At 42.6% G+C, this 25131-nt stretch overlaps 1 protein-coding gene across 3 annotated transcripts in view; it reads right to left on the bottom strand.

Annotated features, from left to right (window-relative positions):
- Positions 1 to 24865, bottom strand: part of Sec24a (SEC24 homolog A, COPII component) — a 71092-nt gene extending 46227 nt beyond the window's left edge. Inside the window, exons 1-2 of one of the 3 annotated variants that reach the window (XM_004836554.4) lie at positions 24468 to 24865; positions 7141 to 7608 (exon numbers count right to left, since the gene is read on the bottom strand). In XM_004836554.4, the coding sequence (XP_004836611.2) occupies positions 7141 to 7608; positions 24468 to 24555 (556 nt within the window). In that variant the 5' untranslated portion in view covers positions 24556 to 24865. Of the gene's footprint in view, positions 1 to 7140; positions 7609 to 24000; positions 24133 to 24467 lie in introns of those variants that run through there. The other 2 variants (XM_021241019.2, XM_021241017.2) reach the window with 2 other exon arrangements.
- Positions 24866 to 25131: the final 266 nt, after the last annotated feature.

A 25131-nucleotide genomic window follows, 5' to 3' on the forward strand; every position in this document is an offset into this window, starting at 1 on the left:
TTTCTCCAATTTTTCCTTCATTTTGCTTAGTTTTTATTGGACATAACCTGTTAAATTGAGATTACAAATCTGTACAATGTTTAGTGTTCACCTAACAATAAAATTAGTATACCTTTTATAATGGCTTGAATATTTTATATATACATATCGTATACCTAAAATGTACCAATAAAATAAAAAATTAAAATTTTTCTTATATATACATCTAGGGGTGTAGCTAGAGGGTGAAGCAAATGCCTAGCATGCCTGAGGCCTTGGGTTTAATCCCCAGCACCACACACACCCACACAATTACATATATAAACACATTATTATACATTTTAAAACACATATATTTAACATAGAGTGTCACTAAGTTGCCAGGCTGGCTCTGAACTCAAGGGATCCTCCTGCTTCAGCATCCCAAGTAGTCTGGGACAACAGGCATAGACCACAGGCATCTACACCATGCCTGGCTCTATTTTTTTTAATTAAATATTACATTTTTAATCTAGTTTGCCTTATAAAGTAACATAAATATTATATTAAGAACATTCCCGGGCCAGGGATTTAGCTCAGTGGTTTAGCTGCCTGCTGGACAAGTGCAAGGACCCGAGTTTGATCCCTGGTACAAACAACAACAACAAAAAAGAACATTCCCTAGGGTTGATGTTCAGGAAATAAGCCAGATGTGTAAGCCCAGCTACTTGGGAGGCTGAGGCAGGAAGACATAAGTGGAGGCCAACTTGGGCCACTGAGACATGCTATCTCAAAAAAAGAAAGCCAAAATTTATATATAACATTATAAAACACCACTACGTGAGAAGTTTAGAAGTACTCATTAAACTAAACTAAGAATGACACAATATTTGTTCTTTTATCAGACAGTATCTCCTTGCCCTAATTTTACCCCTTTTCTGTGTACAATTAGTACACAGTTACTCCCCAAGGAAATTCTATGTGGTATGAGAAGTTTCAAAAGCTATAACCACCTGTTCCTTCACATTATCCACATTGCATCCACCTTCTCACTGCGAACGAAGATGGGCAGAGTCTATAAAGTAGATAAAAATGCAATCAACTCATCTACTTTTAATTTTTCATTCCAAGAAATTTTTTTAAAAAGCAAGATTTTAGAATGGGCCTAGAGGCACGCACCTATGATCCCAGCACTTGGGAGGCTGAAGGTGGAGGATCACCACAGGTATGAGGCCAGCCTGAGCTACACAGTGAATATAAGGCCAATGCCAGCCTGAGACACACAGTAAACCCTGTCTTAAAAACAAAAAAAGCATGGGGCCGGGGATTTAGCTCAGTGGTTTCGCGGCCTGCTATGCAAGCACAAGTTCTGGAATTTGATCCCTGATACTGGGGGGAAAAAAAGCAAGACTTTTATACATGATAACAGCAATAAGTTTTACTAACAATATATTATACAGTCAACTTTGCATTTTATAAAACTAAAAGAATAAATGTATCCAAATATGAAACTTTAAAAAAGCTTCTTTATCCTACTAAATTTTCCAGAGCCAAATTGAAAATCATTATCAGTGTTATGATTGGGATCCAAAATGTCCCCCCAAAAGCTCTATTAAACGTTTGGTTGTAGCTGATGGACTTTGGGGGAACTGACTGGATCCAAGAGCTCTGAGTTCATCAAGTGGATGAATCCACTGAGGAGTTCATTATCTGACTGGCTTTTAGGAGGTGGGCTCTAGTTGCGGGAAGTGCCACTGAAAGGTCTATCTGGTCCATCCCGTTCCTCTCCACCTCTTCCCTGTCTGTGCTTCCTGCCTGCCATGAGGTGAGCAGCTTTCCTCTGGCAGGCCCTTCCACCACGCACCCACATGCGAGGGAGCTTGTACTGCAACTGTAGCCAAAGTGAAGTCTTCCACCTCTAGGCAGCTACTCTCAAGTATTTCATCACAGCAGGGGGAAGCTGGCACAGTCATTAACAGACCATAAAGCTCCTAACAAGACTAAGCAGTGCCTTGTTGGCAAAACTGAAGACAAAGATTACTACCCTAAAACAACCTTATCAAAGAAGCACCCTTCCTATCTGCTGCAATACACAGAAGTCAAAGGAACAAACGGACAAGGTACATCACCAACTCAGCATGAACAAGACTGCATGACACAGCTGGCCACCAAGATGTAACCACCTGATGTTTAACAAAATACAAGTGGGCTTAGAGACTCCTCAAAGCTTTACAAGAACATCTTTGAATTCAGAATATGCTGCAATTCATAAAACAGACATTTATTTTTCTCAAATTGAATTTTTTTTTTTTTTTTTTTGGCAGTGCTAGAATTGAGCCCTGGGTCTTGGGCATGCTAGGCAAGCATCAAGTTGAAGAATTGCTATTTATAACACTGATAGCCAGAATTTCAGAAGCAGCTTCAGATTCCCAAATCTAATTAATGTTAAGGATGCTACAAGGTGACCTACTAGGAAAAAATTCAGAAAATTTGAGGGCTAGAAACTTGGTACAACTTAGATACAGTTTTTTATATCAAACTATCAGGTACTATCAATTATGAGTTGAAAAAAGTAAAAGGGTGGATTTTTTTTTTCTAGAAAAAAAGAAAAGGAACGCATACATTTATTTTAGGTTCATTTTAACAGTTTATATATCTTTCTTTCCCCTTCCTTTGTATGAAAAAGTTCATAAATGTCACCACTTACTTATGACTCACTATACTCATGGTACGGTCAAAGTACTCTACCTGAGGGTTGCTACGAAAAGCAAATGAACTGCTGATTACTGATCAGGTGCACTTAAAAGAGAAGCTCCATCTACTCTTAAATTTCTTTCTTTCTTTCTTTTTTTCTCAGACAGTGTTGCCCAGGCATCCTCTAAAGGGCTTGGGCTAAAGCAATCCTCCTGCCTCAGCCTCCCAAACAGCTGGAAGGCTGGCTTAAGTGGTTTTTACATACTATATTTTCCCAAACTTGTGTTATGGCTTTAGGCAAATTATTCATGCTTTGCATTTCTTATCTATAAAAGAGACTGCTATGATGGTTAAGTCAGATAATATATATAATATTTTGGTCAAATGCTACAAAATAATAAATGTGCAGTGAAATATTACCCATAACTATTAATAAAATGAACATGCATTAATTTCAAGTGATTGATGGTCACACATGGTGTCAAATGAATCGGAGTAAAAGTAACCTAAAGGATTTGGGCCTAGCAATTAGATCACAAGATTTCTCCTGAGGGCTTGGGGTGTACTCCAGTAGAACATAAGCAGGGCTGGATATGTAGCTCAGTGGCGCTCTGTGGGAAATGGTAGAATTCAGCTATCTAGTTGTAAGAATAGATCACAAGAAGTTTGTTAACTGAGAAAATTAAGTCATTTCTGGGAATTTCCACAAGTTTGTTTGTTAAAAGAATGCCAGAAAACTTTAAGAGACCTTGCAAAAGTCTCATGGGAGAAAAACAGGTTTTCCTATTTACCATTTTCTGGGATCAGAGGACCACGACCCAGTGACTCTACGGGTGGTAAGAGAGATACGACTCACTATGCACATCTGTGATGTTTATGGTGGGCCGGTGGGCTTGATTTTGGCTGAAATCGTCCTGCTCTCGTGATACTATCTGATAAGAAGAGGGCTGCGGTGTGCTCTTTGGTGTATGGGATTGGTGAATGGAAACAGGGAACTTGTGAATTCACCTGTAGCTTTTATGAGTCACTTAAAGTCATTTGTCACCAGAGGTTAAAATCAGAGAGACAACAGCCAGAATAACTAAGCTGCTTTCCTACATGTGTACAAGCCTTGCTTCTTTCCTTTGTGATGGTCGAATAGTGCCAGAGGAATTCAACTGCTGTTTGTCCCCCAGGCTGTCTCCTTTTCTTTCTTTAAAAGTCGGTGGTTTCCGGGGTTCCAGGTCTCCCTCTAGAGAGACCACCAACAGCGCTCCCCCTGCCTGACAAGTGCAAGGTCCTGAGTTTGATCCCCAGTACCAAAAAAAAAAAAGTAAGTTTAGCAAGTGCGAGGTTTCGGTTCAATCTCTAGTACAGCCCCACTGCTTCCCTCCACCCCAAAAAAGGTTTAGATAAACTAAACTTCTAGAAGAAGGCTTCATCTTTACATTTCATCTACTAGGACCGATGGCTGTTCAGTGGCTCAGAAAAATAATTTCCGCAATTATAGGGCAGTAAGCCTGATGGGGTAAATGCCATTTACAGATAAATAAATGAATAAAAACAGGCTTGTAGTGCCAGGGATTTAGCGCAGTGGTTCTGGCGCCTGCCTCCCAAGCTCAAGGTCCCGAGTTCGATCCCCGGTACCAAAAAAAAAAAAAAACACGCTTGTAATCCCAGCACTCTGAAAGTCTGAGACAGGAAGACACCAAGTTTGCGCCCAGCCAAGGCAATTTAACAATTTGGAAAGACCCTGTCTCAAAATAAAAAATAATAATGGGCTAGGGATGTAGTTCATTGCAAAGGCTCTGTGTTCAATCCCCAGTGCTCCCCGACCACACACACACACACACACACACACATGCGCGCGCGTGCGCACACATACAAGGTAACTACTGATATTAACATGGCACTAACGATTTCACTAGGCAAGTTGTTATTAGTTGGTTTCCTTGAAAATGTCTACTGAACAGGATGAACCCGCAGATCCCAATACAGAATTTTAAATGTTGTTCCAAAGTAACATTGCTTTTTATTGAGGGGCAGAGGTGTTGAAACGGCATCTAGCTGTAGTTCAAGCTGGCCTTGAACTCACTATGTAGCCCAGGCTGGCCTCCACTGCCTCAACCTCCAGTGCTGGGATTACAGGTGTACACCGCCACACCCCGAAAAGTAACATCACTAATGTAGACAAGTATAAAGGACCGTGTTAATTTTAATAGCCAAAAAGGAAAAGCGAAATGGTCAAATGAACCTACTTTTGAACCAGAATGGACCAATAACTGAGTTTTAAAAGAAAAAAATGTCAAAAGCCAGTACAAGACTATGTATCTTTCTCTCCAAAACTGATAAACAGATTCAACATAATACCTATTGAAACTCCAGCTATCTTTTTTTTAAACTTGAAAAGCTGATTCTAAAATTCTTACAGAAATGCAAGGAAGCTAGAAGAGTCAAAACTATCTTCAAAGCAAAATCAATAGAAGTCCTGCTTCCTGAATTCACATCTCCTAGAAAGCTATAGTACAGTAATTAATGTTTGGGGGGACTAGAGATGTACCTCAGTGTTAGAAAGTCTGCCTGGCATGTGTCAGGACTTAGGTTTGATCCTAGTACCCTCCCCCTAAAAAAGGTAACTCTAGGGCCGGGGATCTAGCTCAGTGGTTCCGGAGCCTACTTTGCAAGCGCAAGGTCCCGAGTTCAATCCCTGGTACCAAAAAAAAAAAAGAAAAAAGGTAACTCTAATAAAACTTATTTTTTAAAAAGATATTTGGTACTGGTATAAAAATAGATCTATAGATCAATTAAATAAAATTCCGAGTCCAGAAATAAACTGTTTTTATGATCAACTGATCTTCCTTGCTCAAAAAAAAAAAAAAAAAGACAAATCCTTGAAAAATTCTGGCCGGGGATTTAGCTCAGTGGTTCTGGCGCCTGCCTCAAAAGTGCAAGGTCCCGAGTTCGATCCCTGGTACCAAAAAAAAAAAAAAAAAGACAAATCCCTGATCTTCCTTGCTTGCTTGCTTCCTTGCCTGCTTTCATTCCCCCTTTTGGGGACAGGGTCTCACTATATAGTACAGGCTGGCCTCAAACTCACAGTGATCCTCCTGCCTCAGCCTCCTGAGTGCTGGGATTACAAGCGCAGGCCACCACACCAGGCTCAATCAATTGATTTTCAACAAGGATGCCAATGAAAGCTTAGTCCTTTCACCAATAGCGCTGTGGCAAATGTACATATATTCACATGGCAAAAGAGTAGAGCTGGGGGCCAGGGATTTAGCTCAGTGGTTCTGCCACCTGCCCTGCAAGCACAAGGACCTGCGTTCCATCCCCGGTACCAAAAAAAAAAAAAAAAAAGAAAAGAGTAGAGCTGGACTATTACCTACCACCATACACAAAGGTTAACTCAAAATTGATTAAATACTTAAATGTGTGCAAAGGGCTCTGGGTTCAAACCCTAATACCAAAGGCGAAAAGAGAGAGTTACAGGAGAGACCTAAATATCAGGGCTAAAATTATAAACTACTTAGAAAACATTCCTACAAATCTGCCCAGTCACGAAGCACTACGCAGGTGTGCTCAGGCACCCTCCTCCTTCCAGATCCTCTGTTTGCCACCTTCCAGGATCCTACACAGCCTCCTGCCAAGATCAGAGACACGGACGTCCTATCCACCTGCCCTAGACACTAAGGCAGACAGAGTTAATGCGGGTAATGACTGCTCCGTCGGGCGGGTTCTGCATGCACACTGCATCCCTGAAGCACCACAGTGACTGAAGAAAAACAGCCTGTTCTTCTGATTTTCAACGAGGATGCCAATGAGAACAGTTAATCCTCTCACCGAGTGGTGTGCCACACGGCGACAACTCTACCCATACTCACACACAGGCGAGCTGGGTTTTGAGCCCAGGAGTTCAATATTAGCTTGGACAACATAGCAAGATCCCATCTCAAAAGAGGGAACAAAGGAAAAAAAAGAAACTTTCAAAGGAAAGAAAGAAAACCAGAAACAAGTCGTGCATTTCAGGTTTTTAGTTAACACAAAAATGTAAGAGTAAAGACTAACAAGGCCACTGTGCTCTCTCCTGCATGGTGGCCGCCCTCACACTGTAGGGTGCACTTCTTTTCCTACTTTTCCTTGGCCCAAACTTGCTCTGCAGAGCCCGTGTCTTTTCCTACCTTTAATAAAGCTTTGCAAATACATACATACATACATACATACATACATACATACACACACACATACATACTAACAATTATTTTAAAAATCAATAATTTACAGCCAGGTGTGGTGGCGCACGCCTGTAATCCCAGCACTGGGGAGGCTGAGGCAGGAGGATCACCACAAATTCAAGGTCAACCTGGACTACATAGTGAGACCTTGCCTAAAAAAAAAAAAATTTTTTTTCAACAATTTTCTTTATAGTTTTATAAGGCTTCAAGTATTAAACCCATCAACAAGCAAAAGCGTTGCATTTCTACATTTTAAACACTCCAGGAAGAACATTACCTGATGTTGCACAGCTGTTTTGAAGTGAGGGGTCTCCAGAAGGAACATACTGGTGATGTGCTGATAAGTGTGTGTTCCCAAGTACAGTCGGCTGGGATGGTGCAGGAGGACAGTGGCTCGCTTGTGGGGCCAGGGACGGAGGGCTGTGCTGCCAGTTCACAGGTGGCAGCGGACTGGAGCCAGGAGGAAAGCCACCAGGAAGCCTTGGGCCAGCAGCTGGGCTCTGAGACGCAGGCGGCAGCATTTGGGGTACAGGACCACTGTGGAGTGAGGGTCCCACTGGGTGAGAAGCCACAGGTGGTCTGTGAAAAGCCTGCCCAGATCCCTGAGAAGCATGGTAGCTGGACTGTCCAGAGGCCGGATTCAAAGTCTTTGCTGGCAGCAGATGAGGGTAGGATCCTGGAAGTTGGGAATTATATCCTTGGTTCACTGCTATATGTGAAGACATCATTGCACTTGGGACAGGACCTTCCAATAAGAGAAGAAAAAAATCAGTCTTGCAAAGGACTACAGCAATACTTTAAACACAGCAGGCACTGGAGATGCAGCTCAGTGCTCGAGTACTTGCCTAGCATACAGAATGCTCTAAATTCAATCCCCACTCACAAAACAAAACCACCAAAATTTAAACAAACATACGGTAAAAGCAAATAAAGTAAAACTCTTACACTAAGCAATAAAAGGCCAAATAACCCAATTTAAAACTAAGTAAAATAGCTAGGTATGGTGGTGCACGCCTGCAATCCCAGCAGTTGGGAGGCTAAGGTAGGAGGATCACCACAAGTTCTAGGCCAGCCTGGGCTACATAGCGAGACCCTGTCTCAAAAAGCAAAATAAAACAAAAAAGATATACCAAGCCAGCCATGGTGGCACATGCCTATAATCTCAGCATTCTGGGAGGCTGAGGCAGGATTGCAAATTCAATTTAATGAGACCTGTCCCAAAATTCAAAAATAAAATAAAAAGGGCTGGGATGTAATTCAGTGCACAGCCCCTGGATTCAATCCCCAGAAGCACAAAAAAAGGAAAGAAAAGCAATGATGTACCACAAAATGGATGAATCTTGCAAACATTACTGTATGTTAGCTGATCAAAGCCAGACACAAAAAGCTACATTGTCTAACTTACAAAAAAAGATCCGCGGGCTGGGGATTTAGCTCAGTGCCTCGAAAGCACAAGGTCCCGAATTCGATCCCCAGAACCAAAAATAAAAAAAAAAGATCCACAATAGGAAAATTAAGACACAAAGGTAGATTCGGGGTTGCAGAGTTTCGGGACAGGAAGAAACGGAAGTTACTGCTAATGGCTACTGGGGATGACAGAACATGTTCTGAAATTGATAATGACAATCACAAAACCCTAAATATACTAAAACTCACTGAACTGGGGCTGGGGTTACAGCTCAGTGGTACAGCATTTACCTAGCATACATGAAGCCCTGAGTTTGATCCTCAGCAACACAAAAGAAAAGAAAAAAAATCACTAGATTGTACAATTTGTCCTTATTTTTCATTTGTTAAAATAACATGTATAAACTGTATGTGATGTATAGCTCAAAAAGCTACTGTAGGGCCGAGGATTTAGCTCAGTGGTTTCGTTGCCTGCTGCGCAAGTGCAAGGACCCAAGTTTGATCCCCGGTACGGGGAAAAAAAAAAAAAAAAGCTACTGTAAGCCAAGCATGGTGGCACAAGCCTGTAATCCTCAAGAAGCCGAGGCAGGAGGATTGCTGTGAGTTCAAGGCCACCCTGGGCTTCATAGTGAGTTCAAGGCCAGTCTGAATTACAGAGCAAGACCTCAAAAAAAGAAAAGCTGCTGTAAGAAAATCCCCAGAATCACTTTTACAAAGTAATACACTATGTATTACACAATGTAGGTAAAGAAGATGAATGTGAAATATATATTTATATTCACACAAAGCACTGACACAAATTTTCTATTTCTTTAGACTTTTACATTGAAAAGATATAAAAAGAAAAATATTTTCCAATCAAACCCCCTCAATCCATGCAACCAATGTTATCAGCCTGATGTGAGGTCACAAACGCATATATAAACATAAATTGGGAGTAGGACTAGTTTATATCCATTGCTCTGCAAGACAATATAAGCTTTCTTCCAAAACAAGAGATTAAATCCAAATATTTTGACTGCAGTATTACTTTTTATAAGGAAAAATGGGAAATCAATTATCCATCAATAGGGAACTGAGGGCCGGGGATTTAGCTCAGTGGTTCTGCCGCCTGCCTTGCAAGCGCAAGGACCTGAGTTCGATCCCTGGTACCAAAAAAAAAAAAAGAATAGGGAACTGAGCAAATTATAAATTAGTCACACAATAGACTATTTGTCAGTAAAATTAATAAGTATAATACCTTTTGTATAAACCTTTTCTTTTTTGGGGGGGGCAGTACTGGGGATTGAACTCAGGATTTTGCACTTGTGAGGCAGGCGTGGAGCCAGTAGCTACATCCCCAGCCCCCTAAACCTTTTCAATTTATTATGAAAAGTTTCAGACACATACACAAAAATGAGTCTTCATGCAGACACCCACACACAAAAAAACTGAAATGTTGGTTGGGCTTGGTGCCAAGGCATAAGCCTGTTTTCCCAGCAACTCAAGAGGCTGAGGCAGGAGGACGATTTGAACCCAAGAGTTCAAGACCACCCTGGGTAACATATTAAGTAAGATCCTGTTCCCTCTCACTGCCAAAAAAAATTTTTTAAAGATGGTTGAAATTATACTTGATTTACATACTAACTCTGAATTGGTTTACATTTTTATGATACAAGTCATTCTATTCAAAAACATAGAATATCTTCCTTTTATTCCAAATTTATTTCACATCTTCAAATATTTCACGCTTCTTCTCATGTTTTATATCTTAAATGTTAAATTTGTTGCTAAGTATTTTGTAAATAGAATATTTAATTAAATTTCTATTTCTAACTAGTTAAAAGAAAAGGCATCAATTATTCAATGTACTATAAATGCTCCCCACCCCCATACTGGGAATTGAAGTCAGGGCCTTTGCACTGAGCTTTTGTTTTGTTTTTTTGAGACAGTGTCTCACTATGTAGCCCAGGCTGCCTTTGAACTCATGATGATCCTCCTGCCTCAGCCTCCCAAGTGCTGGGATTACAAGCTCGAGCTACCATGTCCGGCTCTGAGTTTTCTTTCTTAATTTTAATTTTTTTTAAATTTTCAGATAGCATTTCACTAAGTCACTAAGTTGTCCAGGCTGGGCTTGAACATGTGATCCTCCTGCCTCAACCTCCTAGAGTGCTGGGATTACAGATATGTGCCACCATATCCAGCTTTAAATGCCCACTATAAGGTATGTTGTTGCTTTTTTACCTAAAAATAATTTCTCAAAAAACAAAACAAGGTTCCGGCACCTGCTTCACAAGCACAAGGTCCCGAGTTCGATCCCCGGCACAAAAAAAAACCAGGAAGTCATGAGTTTTTACAAAGGTTTTCACTGTATAAGAAGAACACTTTCTCATATCAAATTAACAAAATATTTTTCAAACTGTGAGTACCATTCCATTACTGGGTTATGAAATCAATGAGTTACAAAATACTTTTTTGTTGTTGTGGTGGTGGTTGTTGTTGTTAAGGGGATTGAACTCAGGACCTTGCGCTTGCCAGGCAGGCGCAGGACCACTGAGCTAAATTCCAGGCCCCAAACTACCTTTTTTATTAATGAAATTGTAGATAACAGTTAAGAATGAAAACTATCAGTAAAGCACATGTAATAAGGGCAAATATTATTATGTAATTTCAATTGTGTAAATATAGACATAAGTGAATACATGCACTGGGTCACATTTAAAAATATTTAATTTAGATTATAGTCAAAGTCTGAAAGCCACTTAGCTGATATCCCTGAATCTACTCACTTCCATTTATTCCCTACACATTCTATTACCTCCAAGTCACAAATCATATCAACTCCTAGTCAAATTTCCACAGTACTTACTACACTTTACAAAAACCTCTGGGTCCCTGGCTGCTGCTTTGAATTTCATTTCCTTCCTAACTTTTTTTTCTTTTTTTTGAGACAGTCTTGCTATGTAGTTCAGACTGGTCTTGAACTCACAACAATCCTCCTGCCTCAGCTTCCCACGACTGCTGGGATTATGGGCGTTTCCCACCATGGCCAGCTTCCCTCCTTCCTTTCTTCTATTCATTTCATTTTAATGAAACAGAGGCAGACCTGACTGGGCATGGTGGTACAAACTACACTCCCAGCTACACAGGAGGCAGAGGAAGCAAGATAGCAAATTTAACGCCAGCCTGGGCAACTCAGTGAGGACCTGGCTTAATACTAAAATTAAAAGGCTGGGGTTGCAGTCCAGTGGTGGATCACTTACCTAGCATCTGCAAGACCCCAGGTGCAATCCCTAGTACTTCAAAAACAAAATAAAACAAAAGAAAGAGAGCCAAGATAATACGTGTTTTTCCTAGAAGGCAAGTCTTCCCACAATATCCTTATTCTTTGATTCTATTTGGCTTTTGCTTGCTCTCTAAGTAAACTTTACTATAAAGTTAATTTTTCTATAAGATTAGGTTAAACATAGGATATATCAAACTCACACAAGAAACTAACCATCCAATATCTTGGACCACAGATTCATTCACCTTTCTTTGTTTATTAAACACAATTCTCTCATTAGACCACTCTGGTCCTTATCTATGTTATTATTTTACTATGAGTAATATTTGCCTAACTGTATATGCCACAGAGTCTTTTTAATTAATATCTCTAACTCCTTAGAGTTGGTTATACATTCTGTACTTAACCAACCTGGAGCAGATTGTAGTTCCGGGCAAGCGTAGTTACCTCTACAAGTCACCCTTATAATATTATACCATACAGTATAAAATAGCTCAGTGAATAATCTCTACTGAACTTTGTTCCATCCACAAACTATTATACAGTTTTCGCTCAATAAATATTTGTTGAGCTGATCAAATAATAAATGTCAGCTAGGTGTCATGATACATGCCTATAATCCCAGCACTCTAGGAGGCTGAGGCAGGAGGATCACAAACTCAAACTCAGCCTGGGCAATTTAACAACTTAGTGAGACCCTGTCCCAAAATAAAAAGTAAGGGCTGGGAAGCAGCTCGGTGTGAAGGCTCTGGGTTCAGTCCCCACTACCACAAAACAAAAAGAGTAAATATTCTAGCACAGTGGCCCTCTTATTTTGAACAAATTGAGAACCAACTAACAAAGACTGGTTCCCCTGTTATAGCGATCACCTCATGGAATCCCTTAAAATGAGGAGAAATAAATTATTCCAGCACATGACAGCACAATGTTAGCTATTTTGTAAGCAAGAGTTAAACCAACTAAAAAGCAACACGGCCCCCTTCCTGACTGATTAAGTCCTAATGACACTGGTTGGGCTCAGCATCTGTACTCCAGGGAAGGGGGACACATGGGCGAGGCAAGCCCACCAATGGAAAGATGGGTATACTGACAAGGGATGGAAACAAGGTCTTGCAGGAGAAGCACATGGTGGGGGACCTGCACTGGAGATTACAATGGAGAGTAATGAGTTATAACAGGTAAAACTCCCCAGCTATCTTCTGAGGCTGAGAACAGAGGCATTCTAATAGCACTGAACATATCTAGCACCAAGCTGTTGGCTTCTAAACACCACATCTTCTATGTAAAAAGAATCATGGATGATTCCAGACCTCAAAAAGCACAAGATGGGGGCCAGGGCTTTAGCTCAGTGGTTCAGCCGCCTGCCTCGAAAGCGCAAGGTCCTGAGTTTTGATCCCTGGTACAAAAAAAAAAAAAAAGTACAAGATGGGCCTGGAAGGTATAACTGTGTCAGAAAGCAAGGAAGTAGCCAATTGCAGGGGCATGCACCTATAATCCTAGCACTAAGGAGGCTGAGGCAGGAGGATCACCATTCATTTGAGGCCAGGCTGGGCTACATAGTGAGTTCAATGCCAGCCTGAACTACACAGCAAGACCCTGTCTCAAAAAAAAAAACAAAAAACCTTAGTGACTTAGGGAAAATTTCCAAGAATAGCATGTTATTCAGACTCAAACTGTGGTACATCACGCAACTGAAGGAACATAATGGGGAGACAGGCATTGTGGTGCACATTTGCAATTCCAGCACTTTAGAGGCTAGGGCAGGGGGACCTCAAATTCAAGCACAGCGCAAGCAACTTAGTGACTTAGCAAGACCTTATCTCAGGAAAAAATAAAAACAGTTGAGGATGTAGTTCAGTGTAAAGGCCGTGGGTTCAATCCTCATTACACAGTACCACAAAAATAAGTAAGCAAGTGAACAAAGAGACATGAAGGAGCTAGAAGGCAGAGCAGTCACCCAGCAAACCCAGCACCACATATACACACAAAAAGGGATGTAAATCACACACTCTGGAAAACAACACTGATGTCAAAGTGCATGTTAAAGGCCATAATGAGATCCCACTTTACACCTACTAGAAGGCTATAATTTAAAATATCCACAAGGGTTGAAGGTGCAGCTTAGTGGCAAACCAGGTGCCTAGCATGCTTGGGTCCTGGGTTCACCCATAGCACTGCAAAGAATAATGTTAATTTTTTAATGACATGGGATAAGAAAGGAGAAAACTTGGGCCGGGGATTTAGCTCAATGGCACCATGCCTGCCTCGCAAGAGCAAGGTCCTGAGTTCGATATCCGGTACCAAAAAAAAAAGGAGAAAAATAAATCACTTAACTCTGGTTAATCTCCAAAACAATGGATCAAGGGCCAGGGATTTAGCTCAGTGGTTCCGGCACCTGCCTCCCAAGTGGCACCTGCCTCCCAAGCGCAAGATCCCGAGTTCGATGTCCGGTACCCCCCTCAAAAAAAACCCATAACAATGGATCAGAAGGAAGGGATACATTCTGGGAAGCTAACCACTTAACAATTTCTAAGAGTGTTTGCTGATATGTGTACAATTTTTTAAACATTAACACATGAGCTACAGAATTTATATTCCCAGACAAGGACCTATATAGTTCCCACTCTGAGATGGCTTGAGCCTAGGAGTTTGAAATCTGCCTGAAGACAGCAAACCCTACCTCTTAAAAATAAAGTAAATGGGCCAGGAATTTAGCTCAGTGGTTCTGCCACCTGCCCTGCAAGTGGAAGGACCCAAGTTCGATCCCTGGTACCAAAAAGTAAAATTAAAAGCCTGGCATGGGGGTGCAGGCCTATAATCCCAGCACTTTAGAAGGCTGAGGCAGGAGGATGCCAAGTCTGAGCCCAAACTAGGCAACTTAGTGACTTAGCAAGACTGTCTCTCAAAATAAAAATTTAAAAAGGCTGGAGACGTAGCTCAGTGCAAAGGCCCTGGGTTCAATCAAAAGGAAAAAAAGGAAGAAGGGAGGAAGGAAAGGAGGTAGAGAAGGAGGAAGGTAAAACTGAACAATAATCTGCAGATTCCAAGAGGCTCTGAATATTGTTACCCCGAGAAACTCCAGACACAGAGCAACTAATCCAAAACATACAGACACCAACAACATAGTTCACTGAACTGATAGTCATGCTGCATACATTCTTATTCCATAGTACAGTATATATTCAATTTCTGGAACTCACCATAAAAAAAACTAAAAAAAAAAAATCTATCACAAGAAATGCTATAAATTCTATAAAAGCAACTTTCACAATATCAGATCACTCTATATGAAATGGCATTATAGTGACTAATCCGGAGTAAATTCCCACATCCCTGTAATCCCAGCTACAGAAAAGGAGCAGCAAGTCTGAGACTAGCCTAGGCAGCTTAGTGAGAGAGGAACTAGGATGCATGCAGTTCAGGGGTAGGGCACTTGCCTAGCTGCAGGAAGCTCTAAATTCAGTTCCCAATACAGTAACAACAGTAATAATAACAATGCATAAAGTAATGCTTATGAGCACAGAATCCTTCCTTTTCCCTTCCCATCACAGGGGACACTCTAATTTGGTTCTAAAGTGTTAGGGCCAGGATTTAGCTCAGTGGTTCCACTCCCTGCCTCTGAAGCACAAGGACCCAAGTTTGATTCTCGGTACGAAGAAAAAAAAAAAATCAATAAAGTGTTACACTTTTATTTCTGGTGGTGGTACTTGGGATCAAACCCAAAACCTTCCCACTGAGCTACATCCCTATCCCTTTTTCACTTTGAGAACTGCCCAGGCCCAAACTTGAGATCTTCCTGCCTCAGGAAATGCTGGATTAAAGGCATGTGTCACCACCACATCCAAGGCTAAGGTGGTAATTCTTAACTATCAACCTCAAATTTTATCTCCAACCAGAATCATATGCAGAACCACCTAGTTTACTTTCTGATATGGATTCCTGTTAGACAGAACAGATTAAGAAACAATCTAACCCTAAAATCTCAGTCTTTCTCCTTGATTTGTCTGTGACCCAGATTTCCTGTGTAAATAAATGGTACCACTGTTCAAATAAATAAGGGCAGGGCCAGGGATTTAGCTCAGTGGTTCCATGCCTGCCTCGCAAGTGCAAGGTCCCGAGTTCCCAGCACCAAAAAAATAAATAAACAAACAAACAAACAAATAAATAAATAAAGACAGATCAAATCCTGGTATTAATATTCAGTAATTGTTTGTCCTTGACCAGAATATTAAATTTTTTGAACTAGCCACAGTGGTGTGCACCCATAATCCCAGCACTTGGGAGGCTGAGGAATGAGGAGCACTTGAGTTTAGGAGTTCAAGATCAACCTGGGCAGCACCATGAGACCCTATCTCAACAACAAAGACAATTAGCATGCTTGAGGCCCTGGGTTCAATTTCTCGTACCAAAATATTAAAATCTTAACCTCAGTTTCTTTACCTACAAAATGGAATAGTAGTAGAGCAGTACCAACATTATGTGATGAGTATGGGGAGCAAAAGCAAGAAGTTTGTGCCCTAATCCTTGCAATCATGTTAGGCTATATTACCATAGACAGTTAAGGTAGGCAGAAATATTCCAGGCAGTCAGATAGGGGTGGGCCCTCAAGACAGTCACAGCTGTGACCGGAGGCACATCAGTTAGAGGCCAGGCCCGAAGATAAAGACAAAATGACTGGGCCTACATACTTCCTCAAGAGCTAGGTGGTCTAATGAAGTCTAGATAGACACCAGCCACCTCGGTAGGTGACCAAGACCCCCGGACCCATCACCTTCCTGAGAAGTTCTTTGTTCTTTCCACATACACTTGAGAGGGAACTTGCTCCCCACTGGATCACTATGCTTATAACTTTACTGGTTGATCATAGCTTTAAACTGCATTGTACCCATGTGATTGTTCTTTATAAAACTTCCCCTATAAAGCGGGGTCCTCGGCAACCCATTTCTGCCTCTCAAGAGCTAAAATCTCTCCTCTCAATAAATATTTCCTACTTTTAACCTCCGCTGTTCCTTAGAATTCACTCTTGGATTTCAGAGAACATGAACTCAGCATATCTGACATCTAACAGATTGGAAGTTATATTATTTCCCCTGTATCATTTGGAGGTCTGGTATCATTCTTATATCATTCTGACAAAGGAGAATTAAGGCTCCTTTAAGCTGCTAATCAACCAATTTGAAATGGGAAGAATACAGTTAAAGAGGGAGGTAGGAAAATCAGACGTCAGAGTGATGCCATGTGAGTGTCATGGCTGTGTCTCCATGTCCCGCCAAAGCCTCATGTGGGATTCATGGTGCAATGCTAGGATCAAGGACACCAGGATTAAGGGTGTGAGCACCACCCATTCTAAGTAGCCTGGATAAGATATAAGGGAGAGAAAGAGCTGTGGTCCTCTGCCTTGTTGCTTTGCTACCTTCTGCCCACCGTGCAGTTTCTCCTCTTCAATTCTACCCTGACTTGAAGCCAGCTGATTATGAACTGAAACCTCTACAAACTGTGAGCTAAATAAATCTTTCCTCCTTTAACTTTGGGTGTCAGGTGTTTTGTCTCAGCAATGAGAAAAGTAACTAAGACAGACAGACTCAAAAAGCCAAGGCAGGTTTTGCAGGAAGTGGGCCCAGACGAAGAAGTGTGGATGGATATCCACCAGAAGATGGAAAAGGCAAGAAAACAGATTAAGAGAAAGAAGTATAGCACTGAAGCCCACTGACTTTAGCTCAGTAAGACCCACATCAGGCTTCTGACCTCTAGGGTCAAGGACAACAAATTTGTGTTGGTTTAAATCACTAAATTTGTGGTAATTTGTTACAGCAGCAATAAAAAATTAATACAATGTGAGAAGCAGATTTATGTGAAAACTTATGACAGTGTTTTTTTCATATACTAAGCACTCCTTAAATATCAGCTACTATCGCTGGGGATTTAGCTCAGTGGTTTCGCCGCCTGCTGCGCAAGCACAAGGACCCGAGTTCGATCCCCGGTACCAAAAAAAAAAATATGTATATATATATATATATGCTACTATCACCTAAGAAATGTGTCCTTAACACTGCAGCACACAGTGATAATTCTGTTAATAAAGAAAATTATTACATTTAATTTCTTTTCTTCTAGTCTATCATCTGTTAAAGAATAGCTTTATATTTAAGCTAGTTACTGACTTCATTCCAAATGGCCAACTAGGTAAGAACATTCTTAGGCCACAAAGGTGTTATTAATCTACTTCATTCCTATACTCAGCTCAGTCTAGATGGGAAGACAAATATTCAATGACAATAGAGATGGCACAGATGAAGTCCAGGACAGTGACAAGACCAAGGAAACAAAACTTGGAAGTTTTAAATTAAAACCTGAGAGGGCTGGAGTGTAGCTCTGTGGTAGAGCACCTGTTCTTAAGCAGCATGGGAGAAGCCCTGCATCCAATCCAGAGCAAACAAACAAAAATCCTAAAAAGCAGATATGGGTTAGCCTCAGGAAATGGATGGTCAGAGTTCCTGGTAAGGGAACAATATGTGCAAGCGCTTGTGGTCACAGAGCACTCTGGGAAACAGTCCTATGACCTGACCACAGTGTTCGGTCAAGTGTCCTAAATGAAGCAGGAGTTCAAGACTACTCTCAAGAAGTGCAGACAGGTGCAGGGATTTAGCTCAGTGGTTTCGCTGCCTGCTACACAAGCGCAAGGACCCGAGTTCAATCCCTGGTACCAAAAAAAAAAAAAAAGTTAGATAGGAAGTGCACACATAGGGGCCGGGGATTTAGCTCAGTGGTTTCACCGCCTGCTGCGCAAGCGCAAGGACCTGAGTTCGATCCCTGGTACCAAAAAACAAAAAAGAAGTGCAGACGTGAGCCTGCCTAGGGCAGGGAGCGCTGGGAAGCTACCTGTGGGACATCACACATTTGCCTCCAAAGACTGGTGGGGAGATTAGTCGATAGCGGTAACCCAGGTACGAAATGATGGACTAAATAGCAACCGCCAGCATTCAATGATGTCCGAATAAATGAAAGCAAAGAAATAATTTAAAAGCATATTTAGGGGGCCAGGGATTTAGCTCAGTGGTTCCGGCGCCCGCCGCCAAAGCGCAAGGTCCTGAGTTCGATCGCCGGTACCAAAAGAAAAAATATATTTGGAACATCTGGATAAAAACAGATTGCCTCTTGGCCTAGTAATGCCACAAGATTTCACAGACCAATTTCGGTTTTGTGTTTATGTATTTATCACAGGCTAATATGCTAAAGAGGCACTTTGAGCCAAGTATAGACATATGAAACCCAAGTATCATCAAAGTCTACCAAACGAGGGAGCAGAACAGGTCAACAGAGAAGGTGACAAGAAGACACAGTCACAGTGCTGCCGGAGGTGTAGCTCAGCTGGGTTCCATCACCAACACAGAGACAGAGAGAGGGAGAGGGAGGGGAAGAGGGAAGAGGAGGGGACAGGGAGAGGGGAAGCAGGAGAGGGAGGAAGATAGATGGATGCAGCCCTAAGGCTCAGACGGGCAAAACTGGCTGGGGAAGTGGGTGTGACCTGTTCATTGCAAAATCCCAGGACACAGGCACAGAACAGTCCCCAAAGTGCTGCACATGGACTTCTCAGGAGGACTCAAGCAGATCTTCCACAGGATGCCCTAAACTTGATGTCAGCCTGAGGAGTGGATGATACAAAAAAGGACAATCCAGTAGCTCAGTGGCGCTGTGCCTGTCTGGAAAGCACAAGGTCCCGAGTTCGATCCCCGTTATGGAAAAAGTCCACACTGAATTTTTGCCACAGTGTTCTCTCTGGCATGGTGGCTCACCCTCACACTGTATGTGGGTTGTATTTTTCCTACTTTTACTTGACCCAAATTTGCTCTGCCAAGCCTGTTTCTCTTCCTACCTTTAATAAAACTCGGCTACCATTTGTGTTTGTCTTGACAAATTCTTAGCTCAGGATAGTAGAAACCACCTACAGAAGGAGTCTCCAGCACCCAAAAACCCAGTAACTAAAGCCACCTTCTAAAAAAAAACAAATACAGCTGGACATGGTGGCACATGCCTACAATTCCAGCACTCAGGAGGTTAAGGCAGGAGGATCGCCAACCTGAACTGCACAGCGAAACCTTGTCTCAAAACACTAAAAGAAAAAACTAATAAATGAAAAAGATATAATTTTGAGAAGTCACTGGCATAGGTAATAACATTCTATATTGTAGTAGTTAGTTTGGTTATTATGAGAATGCACTTAGAGCCACCTAAGGATAGGGTCAGAGAAAAGAAAAGACCCCACTTTTAAAAAGTTAATTCAAGGAGCTGGTTAATCAAGCAACTAAACCAAGCTTAGAGATGCAAGGGTAAACACAAGCTGGGTATGGTGGTGCAGGTCTGTAATCCCAGCACGGGAGGCTGAGGCAGGAGGATCACCATGACTTCAAGGCCAACCTGGGCTACACAGTGAGTTCAAGGCCAGCTGGGATTACATAGTGAGACCTTGTCTCCAATCAATCAAAATAAAAAGAGTAAAATAAAAGATATTAGGAAGTAGGAAGATCTTTCTCAAGTGGGAAGGGAAATAAGAGATGGAAGGAGGAGAAGGGAAGAAAGGGATTTAAAAAATATAAATCAACCTTTTTTGTGTGTGTGTGGTACCGAGGATCAAACTCAGGACCTTACGCTTTCGAGGCAGGTGGCAGCACCACTGAGCTAAATCCCTGGCCCAGGTTATATGCAATTTTAAAAGTGATGTGGAAACAGCAAAGAAATGGAGGAAACACTACCAAAAGTTAGTTAGGTTGCATATTAATTAAAACCCCAAGGAAAACAAGCTACGTGGGCCAGGCATGCCAGTGTATGCCTGTAATCCCAGCACTCAGGAGGCTGAGACAGGATTGCTGCCAGGCCAGCCTGGGTTACATAGCGAATTCAAGACCAGCCTGAAATACATAGCGAGACCCTGCCTCAAAAAAAAGCAAGGGCCAGGGATTTAGCTCAGTGGTTCTGCTGCCTGCCTTGCAAGCACAAGGGCCCAAGTTCGATCCCCGATACCCCCCCCCCAAAAAAAAGCTAGGTGGCAGTTTTGAAAACTGTCAGCATGGGCCAGGGATGTAGCTCAGTGGCACTGTGCCTGCCTGGCAAGTTCAAGGTTCTGAGTTCAATTCCTGAAGGTGGGGGAGGGGCAACCACCAGCAAATATTTACTTTAATTATAGGTATCTATCTACATACAGAAACCAAAAAGGTTTTAATCTTTGGGGTACTGATTCAAGATCTAGGTCCTAGGATCAAGGGAACAACAAAGTAAATAAAATAACAATGGGGTTAAGACTGCATGGATTTAAATCTGGGTTCCACAATTTAGTACCAGTGAGACCTCCAGCTATTTTATTTGCTTAACCTCTCATCAGTCTCCTTGTCAATAACAGTTCTTACTTTGCAAGGCTATTTTAAGGATTAAATGAGATACCAGCAGAGTATGCCTGGTCATACAGTGAATGAACAGTAAATGTTAGGTCTTACTGTTTCGATTTCTTTCAGGAACTCTCAATCCATCAGCAGAGACAAATGAGAAGAACAGGAGGCTCAATTTTAGGGCTGGGGATGTAGGTCAGCGGCACAGTACTTGTCTGGCACATGCAAGGCCCAGGGTTCAAATCCCCGATGAAAAAGCTGCCACCATAGCCACAGGCACTCAGTGGTCACTACTACACGCAATGTTAACGCCCCAGTGGAGGTGTGCAGAGAGCAGTGAGGGCCGTGTCACTGTCCCAGCTGAGAACACCAAGCAGCGTTTAGCCACAATACTCCACGTTACACCATTTTTATTCAGAGCATGTTTCTTTCAGGACTTAAGACTTCCTATATTACATACACAACCATCAGCATGATTATATCAGAGCAAAACTAAAACATCTATCTATATGTCTGCTACTCCTAAAAAAAGAAATTAGCATAAGACAAGCATTTAAATTATTCCCTTCAAAGAAAATCCCATATATTCTATTGTTTTGGCTGTTAATATTATGCAAAAACCTACAGGAAAACAAAAAAGAAAGAAGTTGAAAGTGAACTGTTACCTTAATAAATCAATACATACAGTATTTAGTGAACTGAATTACAAAACACCCACTTCTAAAAGTTTTATTCGATAAAACCATTAACTCCTCTAAAATGTGCCAGACGCTGTGTGACGAGCTGGAGAGACAATGAGATATAAGAGCTGATATTCTTGTCTCCACACTAGAATGTAAAAGGTATGGGTTCAATCTCCATACCACTAAAAAAAAAAAAAACAACCAGGGGCTGGGGATTTAGCTCAGTGGTTTAGACACCTGCTGCGCAAGCGCAAGGACCAGAGTTCAATCCCCAGTACCAAAAAAAAAAAACCCATAGCGGTTATAATTCTAAATGGAAGTCAGATATTATTTTATTTGGTTTTGTTTTATTTTACTTTTTGAGACAGGGTCTTACCATGTCATCCAGGCTAGTCTAAAACTCACTACTGGAATGGCTTTGAACTGGAGAGATCCTCCTGCCTCAGCCTCCAAAGTGCTATATTGTAAGTGTACACCAACACACCAAGCATCAGATATTATTTTACAGAATTACAACATAAGAGCAGAATGAAAGGGAAAAGATGGAGAGCAATATCCTTTTCATCCTTAATTCTATGTGCAAAAAATTAAAAATTACATATTACAAACAAATTAAGTAATAAAACTGCAATTTTAAATCCCTTGACAAGTTAATTCAAATAGTTAATAAAGCAACTAAGGACTAATGGAACTCATTATTCACTTTTAACCTTATTACATGATAATGAGATTAAGATCTGTTAGTTTAAGTAGTCTTGCAATCCATCAATTTTTTGCATATACAAATGTACAAAGACAGAAAAACCTGACTAGACAACCTTTAGGTTTTAATGCAATTTAATAATCTATCGACAGAAATGTCTTGGTGTGTAAAGAAGTCTGTAATCTAATGACATCATACAATATAAAAGCAAGCTAAAGAAAAAATGAAAAAGGTCACTATTCGGTCTTTTGATTATAATCTTAAAAAATCTTGACTGTCTCAAAAGCGCAAGGTCCCGAGTTCGATCCCCGGTACCAAAAAAAAAAAAAAAAAATCTGAAGGGCCGGGAATGTAGCTCAGTTGCACCTCGCCTGCCTCACAAGCACAAGGTCCTCAGTTCAATCCCCAGTACCAGAAAAAAAAAATCTGAAGATCTATTATAATATGTAATTTATGCAAGCTACATTAAATCTACAGTTTAAGAGTTTTCAATAGAACATTTAAGTAGAAATTACTGCCTTAAAAGAGTGAACCAAAACTAGATTCCAGCACTAAACCTTTTTTCCGCCTTCTAAAGGAACACCTCTCCCTACAATTTGTCACATCCCTCCTCTCTGTATTATTACTGGAATGAACAACAACAAACCAACAAAGGACGTTACCCATTTATTGAAAATACTTCTGCAGTAAAGCTTTAGAAACGGCTTATAAACCTGGTGTAGTGTGCACTCCTATAATCCCAGGGCTCTGGAGGCTGAGGTAAGGGCATCACTTCGAATAAGAGGCCAGCCTGGGCGGCACCACAAAACAATCTCAAAAAACCAAACAAAGAAGACTGTGAAATTACATCTTCAAAGCTGTTTACATAAAACCACCTGTGGGATGCATCCCTGTAATCCCAACACTTTAGGAGGCTGAAGCAGGAGAATCACAAACTCAAGCCTGGGCAACTGGGTCACTTAGTAAGACCCTGTCTCAAAAGAAAAAAACGATGGAAATGCAGCCTAGTACACCCACCCCCTCAAAAAAATCCTCCAGTGTATAGTGCTCTGATTTCACTCCCCACCTCAGTAGACCACATTCTTCCAGCTGTTGAGTGAATGTCTTAAAATGATTTCACCCTCAGTGTAAATATTACTAAATATATCACGGAATAAAATATACCTTACATAACCTGTTGCTATAAACTCAGAAGTGATTCGAGTCAGCACCCTTTCGGTGCCTATCCCCTATTTATTCTTGCTTCTGCCTACATAACTGCCTACCCACAGGCATTTTTTGTTTTTTGTTTTGGTACCTGGGATCAAACTCGTGTCCTTGAGCTTGCGCAGCAGGCGGTGAAACCACTGAGCTAAATCCCCCGCCCGCCTCATCCCCACAGGCATTTTTTAAAATCCTACAGAGGATCTTTGTAAAGAAAACAGGAGTCTTGGGGATTTAGCTCAGTGGTTCTACCGCCCGCCTCACAAGCGCAAGGTCCCGAGTTCGATCCCGGGTACCAAAAAAATAATAATAATAAATCAATAAAATAAAGCAGTAGTCGTCTCTGAAAACATTTAGCAATTTTAGTCACTGGCTATTTTCTTCAAATTCACAGCAATCTTAGATTCCAGGGGTCAATTTACTAGTCTTAGTAAATCGCGGTGTAGGACAATTGAAGGAATTCTAGACGAGGTATAAAATATTAAGAGATTCTCACCACATGACAAACTGTGGTGCTGCCACATGCACACTCCTCAGAGTTGTGTCCAACCACGTTCCGAGTGATGTCAAGGCTTCTAGAAACCAACAGATCCTCCTCCCAAATATTTGGTTCTCCTACAGCTGAAAGAACCAACTGGTTCTGGGAGGAAGCCCCAGGGGTCTGCCAAAAGCGGCCGTTCGTTCGCCCCACCAGCCAGCTCGGAATACGACTGCTGCCACGGCGAGCCCGCAAAGCCCAGAGGGATCCGATTCCGGGCGCCGCGTTTGGGGATGGACGAGTCTGTGCGTTTCAGCCTCGTTTACGCCAGGCGCTGCATACAGCCGGCCCTCGCTAACTGTCTGCAAAACCCCCAGCCAAGCCCGGGTGCGCGGCTACGCCCGCCAGGTCACCTCTCCTCCCCGCCCGGGCACCCCGAGGCGGTAGCCCGGCTGCGCCCCTCCCGCCGGGCCCCCCGCACTCACCGTTGCTGTAGGGAGCCCCCGAGGCCGAGGCGGCCCCGTTGTGGGCCTGGAGGCCGGCTGGCGCGCCCGGCGTCCCGGGCTGCGACATGACGATCGCGGCCGTCGGGTCCGGAGCAGCCGGCGGGGTCCGCGCAGCGCCCTGCGCGGAGAGAGCTGAAAGACCACCGCCGAAGGCGCAGGAACGGGGCCGAGGCAGGACTGAGGACGCAGCGCCTCAAGCCCGACGCATTGCGCCTCACTCTCCTCAGCCCGCCAGCGGCCACGGCCTGGCCTGGGAGCTGAGGCTGGGTCTCGGGCCGCTGGGGCCGCGAGCGCCGGACTAGGAGGCAGCAGCAGAGCCGGAGAGAGGGAGGCCCGGGCCGGAAGTGCCTGTCAGCCGCCGCCGCGCAGGCGCAATCGCGACACGTGGCACTTCCGCCTCCGGGCTCGAGGCCGCCGCCTGGCACCGGTCTCCCCGCCCGGCTGCCGGGAAGCCACCTGACCGGGCAGCGTCCCGGCCCTGAGGACCGTGCCGGGACCCACCTGCCACGTCACCGACTCCTACCACGCCGGAAGTGGCGTGTGTCACCCCGGGGAAATCCCGGAGCCGCTGTCGCGGGGCGGGCCCGTCACGGTTCCTCTCCCCGGATTCTGCGCGGCTCACCTGGCGCGGCAGACGTCAGCG

Source organism: Heterocephalus glaber, unplaced genomic scaffold (assembly GCF_053883595.1).
Source record: "Heterocephalus glaber isolate CG9 unplaced genomic scaffold, H.glaber_assembly_v1.0 deba00001606, whole genome shotgun sequence".
Taxonomy (NCBI): Eukaryota; Metazoa; Chordata; class Mammalia; order Rodentia; family Bathyergidae; genus Heterocephalus; species Heterocephalus glaber.